General features: G+C 38.7%; 2 protein-coding genes across 2 annotated transcripts in view; both read right to left on the minus strand.

The window, feature by feature from the left end:
• Window positions 1-324: 324 nt before the first annotated feature.
• LOC134678686 (retinaldehyde-binding protein 1) overlaps window positions 325-17,296 on the minus strand; it is a 30,354-nt gene continuing 13,382 nt past the window's right edge. The window contains exons 2-7 of the mRNA XM_063537340.1: window positions 9,874-10,091; window positions 8,565-8,724; window positions 7,800-7,861; window positions 3,233-3,426; window positions 1,838-1,954; window positions 325-1,436 (exon numbers count right to left, since the gene is read on the minus strand). Coding sequence (XP_063393410.1) covers window positions 1,185-1,436; window positions 1,838-1,954; window positions 3,233-3,426; window positions 7,800-7,861; window positions 8,565-8,724; window positions 9,874-10,081 — 993 coding nt within the window. The 5' untranslated portion in view covers window positions 10,082-10,091 and the 3' untranslated portion in view covers window positions 325-1,184. The remainder of the gene's footprint in view (window positions 1,437-1,837; window positions 1,955-3,232; window positions 3,427-7,799; window positions 7,862-8,564; window positions 8,725-9,873; window positions 10,092-17,296) is intronic.
• LOC134678689 (uncharacterized) lies at window positions 13,413-14,552 on the minus strand. Its single transcript, XM_063537344.1, has one exon. It carries the CDS (start codon window positions 14,467-14,469, stop codon window positions 13,711-13,713), a length of 759 nt encoding a protein of 252 aa, XP_063393414.1. The 5' UTR covers window positions 14,470-14,552; the 3' UTR covers window positions 13,413-13,710.

Here is a 17,296-nt window from a genome sequence, read left to right on the forward strand (position 1 = left end):
ATAATCGAATCGGTGGTGATTTAAGTTGAACTCTGAGGGGCTACCGCCAAAACCGAAATTCGCAAATTGCGGGGATCTTTCTCTTTTATTTACTCCAGTGAAGGCGTAATTAGAGTGACAGAGAAAAAAGCCCGCAATTTGCGAACTTCGATTTTCGCGGTTATAGCCCAGAGTTCGTTCCCGTTTGCGGGTTATGATTGTAATTGTATAAACATTAAACAAATACTCATTTTGACATGGTCCGGACGATTTGAACTCATCATTTTTAAATCTGGTAACAATAAATAGTTAACGTTTAGTTGTAGAACAAATAAATAAAGAATATTTATTTAAAAAAATCATTTTATTCAATATCCATTACATTACCTTGTCATAATTATAATTAATCGTAGGTTCTTATTCTAAGTAAGTACATACTTACGACAAATGCGACATGCAATGGTGTCGAATTAAGAAGATAATGGACCACCGTGTATGTAATAGTTTTATAGTCCCAATTTTGCTCTTAAAAAAATACTTCTTTCAAAAATAAGTTAAAAAGGGCTATGGCTATGCCCCTTCATGTTGCATGAATGAACTCTACTCTTGTCCAAAAAACAAGCTTGTTTCCTTCCTACAGTATAGGGGCCCACAGATTAGGTACCAGTTTACCGGACGATATCAGCCTATCAGTTAAACGCAAAAGAGTTCCGAACAACTGACTGGCTGATATCGTCCAACAAACTGGTAATCTGTGGGCCCCTTAAGAATACGCTTTGAAATACTAGATAAAAGTTCTGCATCTAAGAGTGGTACCTATACATGGTTACTTAATAAACTGGGTAGTGTATGTGTAAAATTATATCAAATTGAATTCATTTCCGATTTTCTTAACTAAATTATTAATCTACGTTTAATCGTATTTTTGTCGTGTCGTATACATGCACAACGTAAGTAGCTAATAGTTCCGATTGAAATGGTCGAAGAATACCTACATACCAAAAGAAATTCTTGACCACTTTAAATATCTCAATGTAATACTTAGACTTAAATTCACTCAGTATTCAGACTCCTCCACAAACTGACCCGTTATCGTATATTCTGTAAATTGATTACAGTACCTACTAATAAGAAGTCCAATCATCAAACGGTAACATGAGGCATCAGACTTATAAAAAGTTACAATTACTGTCTTAATTAAGGTTTTAATCAATTTCTAGTTTTCGAAAGCTGCCTTCGACGGCGTCAGCGTTAGACGTGGCCTTACTCCGAGAGGTGATGATGCCCCGGGAGCTGAGTATCTCCATGTCATCCAGAGAGAGCAACTTCTTCCTCTGCTCGCTCAGCAGTATTTTGGTGTACTCGATCATGTCCTGCGTCTGTATGGTGCCCCCGAAGCTTGCAGGCAGGCAAGCCGTGTCGATTTGTTTGTGCAAGGATTTCAGATTATGATGGATCTGTAAATACATTTTATGTGGCTTTTAGGCGCTGTATTTTATACTGAAAGTAATGCTCGAATAAGGCTTAGCAAATAGACGTGAAAAAACTGTAGAGCTCGTTATTCCGGGCAAAAACAATCCCAACAAAACATGTCCGTGAAAATGAGAGCCAATTTAATATTAATAAATTATTAACCTATTATCTACTACCTACACAAATAACATAAACAAGATATGTTGGTGTTAATACATAAAACAGTAAGTTGCATATTTTATTTTAATTACGGAAATCCTAGTTTAGACAATTAAATTAACCAAATATAAATTTTTGATGCAGTCAAGAGTTTTTGTAACAATCTGTGCTACAGCCAATGGGACAGTATAACATCAAGAAATAGTTGATTCACCCAGGTACTTACTTTCAGTCTGTCCGCCATTTTGGGAGGTACCCTGCTGACTGCAAAGTCGATGACGTAGCGCACGGTCGCCGGGAGATTTATCAAATGGCATTCTTTGTGTCGCATCGGTAAAGATTGCTGAAAACCACAAACAAACATTTGTAATCATACCAAATAAAATAAAACCACCAATTAAAGTTTTTAGAATTTCAAAAACTATTAGGGCGGCACATCTAGCGTCTTTCGAGCGTCGGCGTCTGGTCAGCGATATGGAAAATGACGTCGCTGCGCAGTTGCGTCGACATTGCGTCGGCAGCGGCCATAGAGTTGTAGACGCCGACGCTCGAAAGACGCTAGATGTGGGGGGGCCCTTAATATGGCTAACTAGCTAGAATTCATATGCGAGTTCGTTATATTGATCGATTTGAGTGAGTCGATTTTAGTCGATTAAATTGGCTGTAGTTCAAGTTGGCAATCTCGCACCGTCTAAATGAGTGATGAACTTTTAATGCATTTTCTTGAGCTATCGTCAAACAATGACGCCTCAATCTCTAGGTTGAAGAAATTTTACCTATCAATTATAAGTTCATGAAGATGCTTGTGCGGATTACGTTTGTGTTTTGACGAAGTATGAAGCGGATTACCTTTGTGTTTGATTAAATGAATTATAATTATAAGTTAGGTGCGGCTTGCCTAAAACACGAACTCAGTTGATTCACTTCAGAAGTTTTGTTGTTATGAAATGCACAGGCGTTCAATTCTCAACAACGCAAAGGGTCTAGCAGGCTAAGCGAACAAGAAGTGCCCCCAACGACGGATTTGGTCATTCTTTCAGGTGGTGTACTGGCAGGTCCTAAGAACTCTCTATGCTTAATATCAATCCTCGATCTTCTTTTGTTTTCGAGTTATTCAGGATAATGTAAAATCATCACCATCAGTGTATCATTGAAAGTGTCATATTTTGTAAACCGTTCAAGTTAGATTAACCAAACAAAATTATATTTGACAACAATAAAATAGACTACAAAATGAATATGTTTAACCTGCATCATGTCCTTATACTTCATTATAAAAAAAAACATTTTATTTTTCTTCTCATTATGTTTTACACTATTCGCCGAGGTACACCTACAAAAAAAATATGCATGAGTAGCCACTAATACCCACTATATACACATATAAAAATATTTGCATAAATCTTCGTGCGTCATGTCAAAAAAAAAACATTATCGAACAAGGATCTCGGAAACGGCTTTGATGGCATGATGGCTACGCGGACTGGTCCTTCGTCTCCAGAGGGCCTACCGCGAACCACGTCCGACGTGTTGCCTTCCTGTCCCACTAACGTACGAATTTACAAGTGGAACAGAGAGGCAACACGTCGAACGTGGGTAGGTCCTCAGACACGCGACTCACCTCTCCCCACTTGATGAGGCGCGCGAAGTCCGTCGGGTTCCAGGCGGTGACGTGCGCGGCGCTGGCGCCGCCGACGTCGCCGACGTGCGTGAACCCGCACACCTGGTCTGCCGGCTCCTCCAGGCACGTCTCGTACACCAGCGCGTGCGCACGGCACATGTCCCAGCATGTGTACTTGCTCGTGTTGAATTTATCTATTGATAAAACAATATACAGGGTCCTTTTTGGACCGTTAGCCATTATTGTGCGAGGTGATCAGGTAGGCCATACTGAACAACTTTCTCTATGGGACCAACCTCGAAATCCCAAAAAAAAATTTGGCCTTCCCATAGAAAACGTCGACATCCACTCGACCAAAATGTATGAAATAGCAAAAAAAAATTGTGATTTCGGAGTTGGTCCCATTGAAAAAGTTGTTCAGTAAGTATGGCCTACTTAATCACCTGCACAATATGGCTAACGGTCCAAAAATTACCCTGTATTTGTTTCATGTTAGTCCTGTCCAGCGGCAGCCCTATGCGACGTCATCAAGCCCCAAAACTAAATGAACCAAATGGGGCGCTAAGAAATCAGAAACACGCATGCTTTTTATCGACCATGCTCAGTGGAGGGTTCCGTAGGGTAACTTACTAGGTAATTTTTTCTTTCCGAAGTCGATGAGTACGAAACTTATATTGTTACCTCGATTTTGTACGTTTCATGAGCATTCTTATTCATATACCTATTTATGTAACTGTTATGCTTATTTCGGGCGTTGATTTGATACTTACCACGGCACAGCCAATTTAAACCAATGCCGATAGTTGGCTTTGTTGAGGTTTTTGGCAACTACGAGGTATGAAACTAGCTTAAATTTACTTATTTGGGAATAAAAACATGAGTACTAAATATTCCAGTTTCTTAACGCATTCACTGCCAGGGGGCGTGGCCTAGGAACAAATTTGTATGGCGGTGAACGCAGATGTGCGTCGGGGGCAGTGAATGTGTTAATTGCTGGAAAAGTTGTATCTTATCGTGGAATTCAGTAGAGATGCTCTACAGTTCTACACTACTCTATAGCAACCCCAGCTTCATTAGGCTTGTACTCCCAAACTAAAGAGGTAACTAATTTTTTCTAGTACTTACATATATAAGTACAAATTCAGGGCCAATTGTGTACTAAATCTTCATAAAACGCAATGTGGGGTTGCAGGAGAGCATGACAGAAATATCTGTATTAATCGTAACAAGAAATCTGTGATCTGTGTGAATCTGTAATTTTACTATTACTTGCGATACAGAAATCTTAGAAACGTCTCTAAATCTTGTGAACTGGAACTAATTTTTATGACGCACATGAAGACGGTTATTATAAAATACGCGGTTAAGTATTGAGATCGCCGAGATGCCAATATTTCCTCTGCGTCATAGCGGAAAATATGTCGATACGATTCATACGATTGCCTCTAGAACTCCTTAATTAAAATAAATGTCTCTAACATTACCCAGAGAAAGAACTAACATTTAAGTATTATTGCGTTAAAAATGTAGCCTCCTCCGTTTTATTATATACAGGTAGGCGTTACTTAAATGTTTCGCCAGACATACTCAGCATACCTATTTATATTTATTTAAAACCGGGCAAGTGCGAGTCGGACTCGCGCACGAAGGGTTCCGTACCACAATGCAAAAAAAACAAAAACAGCAAAAAAAAACGGTCACCCATCCAAGTACTGACCACTCCCGACGTTGCTTAACTTTGGTCAAAAATCACGTTTGTTGTATGGGAGCCCCATTTAAATCTTTATTTTATTCCGTTTTTAGTATTTGTTGTTATAGTTATATGTTGTCATCATCTGTGAAAATTTCAACTGTCTAGCTATCACGGTTCGTGAGATACAGCCTGGTGACAGACGGACGGACGGACGGACGGACGGACGGACAGCGAAGTCTTAGTAATAGGGTCCCGTTTTACCCTTTGGGTACGGAACCCTAACAAGAACGGTTTACACCAATTACACTTGCTATGATAATGTTAAACATATTTATTTACTTATAATTTGAAAATTAATCGTTCTTTTTTTAGTGATTTTTGAAGTACGAGTAGGTAAGTAGATAAAATTATATACTTATATACAAGTATATAAGTCTAGATAAATTTGTGCTTTACATATCTATAGTATACCCTATAATGGACGTGGAACCAGTAATGGGACAAAAAAACATAATTCCTCTACAATAAGTATCTAAAAGTAGTTTATAAACACTGGCTGTATATTATCATAAATAAGAGTCCTAGAGCTGTTTCAGTTTGAAGTTTCATTAAATTTGGTTGCTTATTAAGAAATTGGCGTCAACCCAAAAGTTGTCGTGTCACTGAAAAAAAATACCACAACGAATTCTTAACAACTTCGCTAAGAGAGGTGAGTTAATTTATTAAATTTCAATTAATTAATACTTGATGAAAACTAGAATGTGTTTTGTTAGTTGCATTTGATAAGGTATACAACACACTATGTTGTGACTCCACAGATGTAAAAAAATAGTGGTATTTGGCCCAATCCCATTATTGGAGCTGTAAAACTGCGTACCTCCTATGATGGGACAATTGACAGAATGATGCTTGCCATGCCATAATTTCATGTTTAAACAATACAGAAGTAAAATGTAGTTACGAAATATGTCAATCAGGAGGTATTCTCGGACTTCGGATAAATTAATATCGTTTTTCCAAACTTTTATTTAACTTGCCCCGTTAGTTAGTGTGGGTCCAATCTTGGTAGCTGAATTTGAGCCACTTTTCGATTTCCGATTCAGTTGAAATTTTGTGTAAGTACGTAATTAAGTATGCAAATCGGATTATAATGCAATATTATGATAACATGGAACTAATCTGATGATGGAGACAGGAGGTGGCCATGGGAACTTTATCGCAATAAACCCTAACTAATTGTCTTTGGGTATATTAGAATTGTCTCGATGGATCTAATACAATAATAATTGGCTGTGGAAAGAAAAATACATTCAGCGATAAAAGCTTATACCAAAAATTGTTTTTTTTTGCCGTAACTTATTCCCCATTTCAATATTTTATACTGATAGAGCAATGTCCATTATAGGGGGCCCATTACTGGATCCACGTCCATTACCGGGGGCCCATTACTGGAGCTTTGGTGTCCATGACTGGAGAAAAAAAGCATAGTTTTAATTTGTTAAATATGTGGAAACTAATTGCTGTATCTTTCATACAACACGCCTAAAACATGAAAGATGGATAGGACTTTCATCTTATAACACGCTAAACGGTAGACCATTTACATGTATACGGGAAATATCATAAATACTCCAAATTTCCTCTTAAATGTCCCATGACTGGTGCTGTTACTATAATGTGTTCTGTCTAGCTGAAACTGTGCCTATAATCGTAGGATATTAAATAAGCTTGACTTTTAGGTATTATTAATAAATTAATCACAGTACTATCGTTGGGCTAGGAAAAAGGTCAGTTTGTTTGTTTTTAGGGTTCCGTACCTCAAAAGGAAAAAAACGGAACCCTTATAGGATCACTCGTGCGTCTGTCTGTCTGTCCGTCTGTCACAGCCTATTTTCTCGGAAACTACTAGACCAATTAAGTTGAAATTTGGTACACATATGTAAATTAGTGACCCAAAGATGGACATTTTTTTTATATTTTTAAAAAACATAGGTTCGGAGTTATTTAAGAAAATAGCCAAAACATGACCACCCCCCCCCCCCCCCCCCCCCTTTATCTCCGAAACTACTGGGTTGTAAAAAATACACAAAATAGTTCTTTACCTACAGATGACAGGAAAACCTATTAGAAAAGTGCAGTCAAGCGTGAGTCGGGCTTATGTACGGAACCCTAGAAACGCGAGTCCGACTCGCACTTGGCCGTTTTTGTATGTAAGCGCTGGTGGCCTAGCGGTAAGAGCGTGCGACTTTCAATCCGGAGGTCGCGGGTTCAAACCCCGAGTCGTAATACCAATGTGCTTTTCCGAACTTATGTTCGACATATCATTTAAAATTTACCCATTGCTAGCTTTTCGGTGAAGGAAAAATGGCGGGGAAACCGGACTAATTTCAATAAGGCGTAGATATCCCTCTGGCTTGGAAGGTCAGGTGGCAGTCGCTTTCGTAAAAACTAGTGCCTACGTTAATTCATGGGATTACTTGTCAAGCGTATCTCAGTCTCCCGGCAAAACGCCGGGATAACGCGAGGAAGAAGGAAAGTTTATTTTCCTAATCATTGTAAAAATCAACAACAAATTTACAGTCTTAATAGAGCCTGAAACTCTCAAAGTGTCCTCGTTAGGTATGGCCATTACTTTTTATTATAGGTGGGTACTTACTGCAGACTAGACAATATGGAGTAACACTCACTAAACCTCGTTCCCAATCCGTTTTAGGCCCCACTAATGCAACGACCTTCAGTGTCAATGATCACTGATCTCACTCACACAATACCCCCTTAAATATTCATGAGCGACAAACAATAAGGAAATCCCATTGCAAAGAGAGAGCAATCTCATACACAAATGTTATCTCGATGATGCAATAGAAATCTTACTTATGCTGTAGACTATGACCCGTCGACCCATGCTGTCGCGCACCGGAGACACCATTATGTACCTATAAATTAGGAAACTATGTTGAAATTTGAAATTGTTTTTAGGTTAATTACTGGTTAGTACTCATATTTGCGTAAGCTACGTAACGCCGCACGTGAGCTTTAGACGCGCTAGGATAGAAATCCGTCGTTTGTTGATACAAATGTGTAACATTCGTGACTTATTGGCTTGTATAAATATTACAATACTGATCTGATCTATCTGAAGTGCTTACGTAAATATTGTAAACTCCAAATACATCTATTTCAAGAAACAATCCATTAGCAGCTCTAATATATTATTTAAAGTATTCAGGTAGACACCGTACATATTTCGTCAGTCATTTGCTATTGGACTACCTTTAAACTCAAATGCGTCGAATAATTGTGGCAAGCCTCGTTAGTCAGGTACGTCAGATGTGGCTCCATGCATGGGTAGTGGAACGCTTTATCCAATTAAGTATTATAGCTAATTCATTTACTCAATACATTATTTTGAATAAACACAAAACAGCTAGTAAATAACTTAGTTCATTTGAATAATCGTTAGATGCTCCGATCCAGACAATAATCAATCTATGCACGAAGATAATTTTAATACACCCAGCTGACATTTAGAATTACTTACAATAGCAGTTATACTGACATATCATTAATTTAAAGCCATATGATAAATTCACAAGTAGAAAAATAGATTTTCATCTAGATTTGTTTCACTAAACTTACCCATTGCGTATAATGTCTTTTATGTTTGCGTCTTCACAGTCTAATTGCGAGAAGCCTTCCGGGTATAACTTGCGCAGGTTCAGATATTTTAAAAGTGTTTGTTGTGCCATGGGTATGCTGTATTTTTTCTGTCTCAGGAATCGCAGTAAGAAAGATTCATCTGAAATAAACAAATAAGTAAAAAACCGGGCAAGAGCATACTGTGGAAAATTCTTCATCACTCCACACATGTAGGAGATGTCTAAAATTATTCTTTTCTACCCATCTGTCAGAGTGATATATTAACGCTCATAATAAATTTCAGCTTACTAAGTAAAAACAATCACTGAACTAAGATTCTTTAGGCAAATTGAAAATTTTCCAATAATTGAATCGACAAAAATATAATAAGTACACATTTAATCATCGAACCTGCTCACATTCAAAGAACTGCGACCTGTAGAGGAGAACATCCGGGTTATACAAAAGCCCCAACTGAAAGGGACACTTTGGCTGACGGTCGTTCGGAAATGGGAGCGCTTGTACGGGAGCGCTAACATAAACCGCTATTAGTCGCATAGGTAGTGTAGTTACATAAAACCAAACGTAGTACCTTACTGTATGTAGGTACCTACTTACATAATATTGCAATGCACAAATAGACGAAGGTCAGTAGGAACCTAGATTTTCCTTTAGCACTCTTCAAGTAGATTCAGGTATCAAAAGGAGGTTTTAAAACTTTGCGGACGAAGTTTGCAGCAAGCAAATTCTAGGGTAAACAAAGGATTTCCTTTGTAAAGAAGACAGGTGGGAAATTTAGTGTTGGAAAACTTTATTTCGTTAATTAAATAAGACGTGCAGTGTGGGACTTTATAAATACTTCAGATTTGTCTTTATGTGGTGAAACTCCCAGTCCCCGCCGGGCACAGGTGGGAATGGGTGTTTTCATATCCTACCTAAATAATTTCCACTTGTCCCTGCCTCATGTATGGCGGCGGTCTGATGGGGCGGGGACAAATGGGAATACACTGAATTCTCTACCAAGAATTTTCCTGATTTGAAATGAGCACCCTTGGAATCGGCTTAAATATATTCTGAATAGAAGGACTGAGAAGGAATGGCTCGACCGGTCATGATAGAGAGAAATATAATGATGCCTATAAACGGTGTACCCAGCTTAAATTGTTATGGTTGTACCTGACAATGTATCAGTTTCGACAACTTCACGGTTACCAGCTGGCTGACCGTCTGGTAGGTACAAACAACACTCCTAACTGTACAGTTAACAGTGCGGGCGATGGTACGATGCGCGAAAGCGGTAGCTTGATACCTTGTCGAACGTTGGCGACGTCCTTGTTCTGCCGGAGCCACTCCCTCATGAGCCGCAGCGCCTGCTCCCTGGTGGCGGGCGTCTCGCGCAGCTCGCGCGCCGCCACGGCCGCCACGGATCGCGCCGCACGCCCCACCACCTCGCGCTCGCACTTGTCCCCGCTGCAGCTCCACGTGCTCACCGTCAGCAACACGCTTGCTGTCGTCATGGTTGGAGCCCTACGATTAAATTAAACATTATATAGTCATTCATTGTCATCATGCACCCTGAAAGGTGGGCCAAAATGGTTACCGAGTGGCACCCACGGACACCATAGATAGCGCTGGCCGGGCTGCAGGCAGACCAAAAAGGAGATGGCGGGACGACTTGGACGCATTTAATCCGGATTGGCGGGAACGTACAAACGGGCGGTTTGAGTGGGGGAAAGGAGGGGCCTTTGCCCAGCAGTGAGACACTTAACTAGGCTAAAAAAAGACAGTCATTACTTCATTAGGGAACATTGACTCGGAAGAGGCCTGGATCGTGCTGATTTGAAGAAACATACTAGGCTCTAAAGCTAAAGGAAACCTAAATTTTGAAAGTTATATAAGTATATCTTATCTAGCAGACGTAGTCATCTGTTCCTCAGTCTAGGAAACAGCAAGAGGATGGTGAGCACTTCTTCTGGGAGTTAAGAAATGGGTTGTTTACTCTAGATTAAGTAAGAGTAGGTACCTAGTAAGGACCCAATGGAAGAGCTTTAGTTAGAGGATAGCTTATCTGAATTTATAGTATGAATGGCTTAGCATGGTTTAGTTTAAGTTTTATAGTACACGACTAAATCACTATAGACTTACGGCGCGATTCGGGAAATGATTTAGAGATTCACTAGATATGAAATAGTAAAGATAAATATGTGACATTCCACGGCAGAAGGTACCATTGCCGAATATTTAAGCGGCGTTAATAATAGCGTAAGCGCCAGCCGCCATATGGTACCTTTTGCCGTCGAACGTCACATATCTTTTCGCGCCGTTACGTTACGCCTCACCACAAAAGTATTTTATTTACATCGAAATTCGCAAATTGCGGGCATTTTTCTCTGTCACTCTAATTACGCCTTCATTGGAGTAAAAGAGAAAGATCCCCGCAATTTGAGAATTTCGGTTTTGGCGGTAGCCCCTCAGACTTGTACGGTCAGGTGACTGTATAACTAATGTAGGTACATATCACTTTACGATGTCATCGGCCTTCGTAAGATAATGTTGATGGGATGGGACACATACAGCAGCGTCGACGGTGTTGGTGGAACTTCTATTTAGTTCACTATCGTCATTTGTCATGTGTTTTGCAAGGTTTCGTGGCAAATAAAGGTCAACTCACATGAGTTCCATGGTGTGTCAGGGTCAGATTCGATACATTGTGTTTGAAATAAATGGAATTAAATTCTTCATACCGATCTCTGTGATCGAATCAGTATTATTGGATATTTAGTATTATGTAAAAAAATAAATACTATAGTTTAAGGAGTATCTTGATAGAGTTAGGGGACGAGCGTAAGGTGTAGGTATATACCTACTCTATCAATGTCGAGGCCGAGAATTCCATAGTCAAGTATAATATGGAGGTACTTTTGTTGTTTTAGTTGTTAGTACCTATGTATGCGTCATTAGGTATAAAAAAAACACTAACAATTTGTACGTTCTCGGGTAGTTTATAACGTTTATTGGCTAACCGATAAAATAGAAAATCGCCTGGGCCACTGAACGACCTGACTATAACCTACATTATTTGGTCATGTAATGTTTTCATCTACTTACCCTCAAGTGACTTAAGGAGCCATTTGAGGGTAGATTTTGTTAACTTTTATTTAAATACCTAAAGATACACAGAGTATAGGGTAGTACACGTGTAGCCAGGGTTGCCAACTCCATTTTTTTTTAACCTCTGAGCTCAACTTAAAAACCCCTAAAACTGTACTATTATTTTGGAAAACCCACTAAATAAAAAATAAAATAAATTATTATAGATTTTCTAAAATTAAAATCATAATAATGTTCTACATTATTATGATTTTCAACCGGTTCGACATTTTAATGATCATACATATGAACGTTATAGACGGTCAAAGATGGTCAAAAAAATCTTGTCAGTAGAAAAAGGCGCGAAATTCAAATTTTCTATGAGACGATATCCCTTGCCGCCTACATTTTTTCAAATATGCCGCACTTTTCTACTCTAAAAAAAAACCCTAAAAAAGCCACTAAAAATATTTGGCCCCTAAAAAAACCCCTAGCTGGTTTGTTTCCCCCTAAATTTAGTGGTAAAACCACTAAGTTGGCATCCCTGCGTGTAGCTCATCGCTCTAGGTCTAGGCATTACCTAGCCTACTGACTGCCGTATTCGAACTTCAAGATATTCACAAGAGACGACACGTACTAGATCCATTCTAGATACGTTATAGTTTAGATATCAACTAGTTCTCTTTTGCAGCGCAATTCGGGCAACCAATGTCACTTTTACGTTAGATAGCGTAAGATATCTATTAGATGTGAATTGGATCTCTAAGTCATATCCTGAGGAAATCGTTCAAGAGTATCTCCAGAATCGCGCAAATGTCAAAATTGACAGGTTAGATCTTAAACATATCGTTATCGTATCTTGGTGATGTCTAAAAGATATCTTATATATGTCTATTTCAAAATCCGAATCGGGCCCCTAATAGTTACGTAGAGTCTGTATATATAAGGTTTTCATAAATATTAATACTTACTGACTACCGTAGCAGGTTCAACTGCGGCTAGAACGAACGATAGGTATACATTATACAGCAAACCTTGAGCCTATTAACCTACTTTAATGTACTAAGTATTGATCATGAACGATCTCTGTGAAACTATAATACTAAATAGTATATGGGTAAACGTAACCACCATTGAAAACCGGTATAGTTTATTGTAATTTTTACCAATATCATATAATGTTTATGAGGTAGGTAGGTACATACCTGTACAATATGGGAATAACGTTGCAGGATTGCACCCATATTTTTTTCTACCTATTATGTTCGACCATTTGTTATGGTTTGAATCTTTAATAGTTCAACGACAACAAGTATCTTACTTAAATCATAGTACCTACTTACGATCTGGGGCCAAATTCGACATGTACAACTGTCAGATTTCGCATCCACGTCAAATCAACAGTTGATTTTATTGCATACTGAGTATTGATTCCATCAACGGTGGATAATATCATTAGGTACAACCAAAACTCAACTCTAAACTAAGGGTGGTTCGGTTTGGTTTGCTTGTCACCCTAACTGTGGATTGTTAATGTCAAATTTTGACATTGTACGTATTCGAGAACTTATGATTTTTCCCACATCAACGGGAGATCAACACGATGCGTCAAACGTCGCTTGTCGAATAGGGGTCCTGGTGTTATTTTAATAAGATAATTAAGTCTGCTGGTGAATTATACACATAATACCTACTAATTTATCCCGGTTTTCGGAAGCAAACTTACCAGCGCTAATAGTGATAGATGAAACCGGGATATGCACATAAAATAAAACATGAATTTATGACGCGGCTACATTTGGTTGAGTAAGTATTATTTTGGCTACATTGTAATAGAGAATTCACAAGTTGTTTACTTATTACCTATTCCGGTTTATTCCGACCATCTTGAAATGGTTAAAAAACAGTTTTATGCTACAATAGCCATAAACTAAACAGGCTATTTCCTTGTTGACAAGCTAAACATAATATTTAACCTCTATCAAACAGCTGCATATTATCTATTTAATACCTATAGTTTTAACGAGTTGACTTGTACTTCATTTGTGAAAACTAATTAATATGTAGTGTTGTTAGAAGGAGCAGCGGTGACGACGGTGGGTCGCTGAGGTCCTTTTGCACCGACGTACTCTCCGACTGTCTGACTGCCCACGACTTCCCAGGTGGACTCTGACCACGAAGCAGGCGGCCCGAACGCGTCCTCCTGGACCGCAAGTGTCGCAAACCCCGCCAACACGGCAGGATTACAGCGCTCCAGCTTACTTATTATCAGAGCGGCTTCTCTGTACGCCGCCGGATGGATCCGCTCGATTTCACTTCTGTTGAAACCGCACAATATTTGACGCAAAGCGGTCAAATCATAGTATGTGTAATCTTCTGGCTCCTTTCCGGCAAAGTCTTCACGCACCCGGTCAGCGAGGGCAGCAATTTGATTCTCATTCAAGTTGTAGTTCAGACCGAAGTTTTCTATCACGTCGATGCTACTTAAAGTCATGTTAGAGAAATGCTCCGGAGGGATGGCAGGAGTCACCCAGTGGAGCAGCATAAGAATGTTGTCAGGCACGTTAGCTACGCCTCCGAAGTGATCAATGAGTGTCGTCCAAATATATGACGCTTCCTCATTCTTCATCTGCTCTCGGCTCAGGTGGGCCATACATTGTACCATATCTTTCGGCGGAATCATCTGTAGCTCCTGCAGAGACAATTTCCTGTCAACGGGCATCTCCAATATCTCATCGCAGTTCATGGCATAAGAAGTGGTTAAAAGAGGGAGCAAAGTCATTGAGGTTAAAATTCTTGTTGTCTTGTGCAGCATGTTACAACTAAACAATTGCAGCTTTCCGTTGCACGGGCCGTATTTATGGCTCCGTTAATTCGACCCAAATGATCGCCTCATTCGACGGTAAAGCCACGTAATTACTTATTTAGGCGGTAATGTAGCAAGCACTCGCGTACTACACTCAGTGTGCTTTATTGACGGTTCCAACAGAAAACAATAGAAAAAATATGTTGGAAATTAATTACGGACTTTAATGCGGATTATAATATCTATGTCAAAAAAACTGTGTGTATTATTAACATGATTCGATCTATGTAGCGAATGAGATGCTGCGCGAAAATATTAAGATTTATACATGAAATGGACTCTATTCATTCGAATAATTAATAAAGACTTGACCAACGAATGTACCTAATCGAAGACCCGAGCCTATTAGAAGAGAACACGGAAGAGAAATTTAGGTATTTGGCGTTTGAAATGTTAACAATCAAATCCTGAATTCAAAAGCTTGAATATTTTGTAAAATAATACCTACTACAGATAAAAAATGTTACGTACTACTGCCGTGATGATGAGTTTACAAACTCGACTGTACCTATAGGTATAAAATAGGATAGGTCCGTTTAGGGTCTGATATTAGAGTAGAAAGAGGATGGGTACCTATTTCAAAAACGGCTCGATATATAAATATACAAATAATCGAATTGTATTTTTTACGTTCGTTTTTGAGGTTGACTGTACGTCTGTACGATACAAAGGACGTACAACTTAATTATACATAGTTCATCGCGTAGCTAACATCGATCGGGCCCATAACATGTCATGTGTTCTAAGAAAAGAAAAAAGCGGCCAAGTGCGAGTCGGACTCGCCCATGAAGGGTTCCGTAGCAGCAAGTAACATAATAAAATTGCGGTTTACGATTTATGACGATAAAAAAAGAACTACTTACTAGATCTCGTTCAAACCAATTTTCGGTGGAAGTTTGCATGGTAATGTATACGAGTATCATATATTTTTTTTGTTTTATCATTCTCTTATTTTAGAAGTTACGGGGGGGGGGGGGCACACATTTTACCACTTTGGAAGTGTCTCTCGCGCAAACTATTCACTTAAGAAAAAAATGATATTAGAAACCTCAATATATCATTTTTGAAGACTTATCCATAGACGTATGGGTTTGATGAAAATTTTTTTTAAGTGTCAGTTCAAAATGTATTGTCTTTTTTTCTTTTTTTGTGTGAAAATCTTAATGCGGTTCACAGAATACATCTACTTACCAAGTTTCTTCAACAGTATAGTTCTTATAGTTTCGGAAAAAAGTGGCTGTGACATACGGACGGACAGACAGACAGACAGACATGACGAATCTATAAGGGTTCCGTTTTTTGCCATTTGGCTACGGAACTCTCAAAAAGGCGTTTCATTTGATTAAGATACTTAAAATGGGTTTTTACACTTTTTAGTTTTTACGCAGCTAATACGCAAAGCCAAAGTAAACGTTTATGATATAAACAGGGTACGTCGTATAGAGTATAATATATGCTTCATAGAAAATAGTTCAAAAATGCGGTCACGCAAATGACGTAAAAGGAACTTTTTATAGAATGACTAAACCCAATGACTTAGAAAACCGGCTAGATAGTTTTACCTTTAAACTTAAAACTTAAAATAAAGGTTGAGCCGTTAAAATGATGTCATAAGCTGGTTTCGTTTTGGTAAGTAATTCTACCTACCTACACTTATTTCGTTAGATACTCACATAGTACCTACGAACATGTTATTCAACGTACGTGTACGTCACGAAAAAGATAAACATCATTCATACAATACTCGGCAGGTTGATCTCAAACTTTTAACTATATTTTTGCAATTATCCCCAGTAAAGAGTTCATTACTAACCCTATAATTTTAATCGATAAGCTAATAAGCGCTATACTATATCTGATTATAGTAAAATAATTATCAATTAAAAGATCAATCTCGCATTAATGGAAATATTATGCCATTAATATATCAATTGGAACACGTTACTTCTTCAATCGGTCAATGCCCGGATTTTTCGCAGGTAAAAAATATCGGCCACGAGCATGTCGGGCCAAGAGCATGGTTTTCGTTTAGTATAGTACTTGCGGCTAAATTAACAGAATAAGTACTTATATTTTGGTTCAGTCACCTGCAATAATATCATCGACAAGACAACGAAACTTGTAATTCGTATGACACCCTCTAAACGCTCTACAGAAAAATAAGATTGCGACGGATATTTTTGCGCTATTCGTTGTGCAAAATACTATTGCAGGGGAGCAGGGGACTGTATCTAAGTTAAACGGCTAAGCAAAAATCCTTTTAAAACTGTTAGCGATATATTTTTATAAAGGGTTGATAAGGAAAGTGGTGTTTCAGGACAATAATAAATAGTGACATTGCACGGAATTCTAGGAACGAAAGTCCGATACTCATCAATAATTAAATAACGTAGCTAAAACTTACTAACACGTAATATCACCAAGTTCTTTTTACCTTTTTGTTACGGAAACCTAAAGGGGCTCACTGATTACCAGCCTAGTTCGGCGGACGATATCAGCCTGTCAGTTAAACGCAAAATTTGACAGCTCCGAATGACTGACAGGCTGATATCGTCCGGCAAACTGGTAATCTGTGGGCCCGGGCCCCTTAAGAAGAACCTAAGACCAATGATGCGAAACTGAAGCATGGGACCACACTACAATAAATAGTTATTTATTTTACAAGGGGGCAAAGTTGTTGTTTAACCGCTCGTGCTAATATTGATACCCGAGCAAGCGAAAGATGCCAAAATTGAACCACGAGCGTAGCGAGTTCGAAAAATGGAATCTTGAGCGT

Source organism: Cydia fagiglandana, chromosome Z (genome assembly GCF_963556715.1).
Source record: "Cydia fagiglandana chromosome Z, ilCydFagi1.1, whole genome shotgun sequence".
Lineage (NCBI taxonomy): Eukaryota > Metazoa > Arthropoda > Insecta > Lepidoptera > Tortricidae > Cydia > Cydia fagiglandana.

What these genes read in the sequence shown, in the direction of transcription:
- LOC134678689 (XM_063537344.1), bottom strand. Translation starts at nt 14,469, where the DNA reads ATGCTGCACAAGACAACAAGAATTTTAACCTCAATGACTTTGCTCCCT.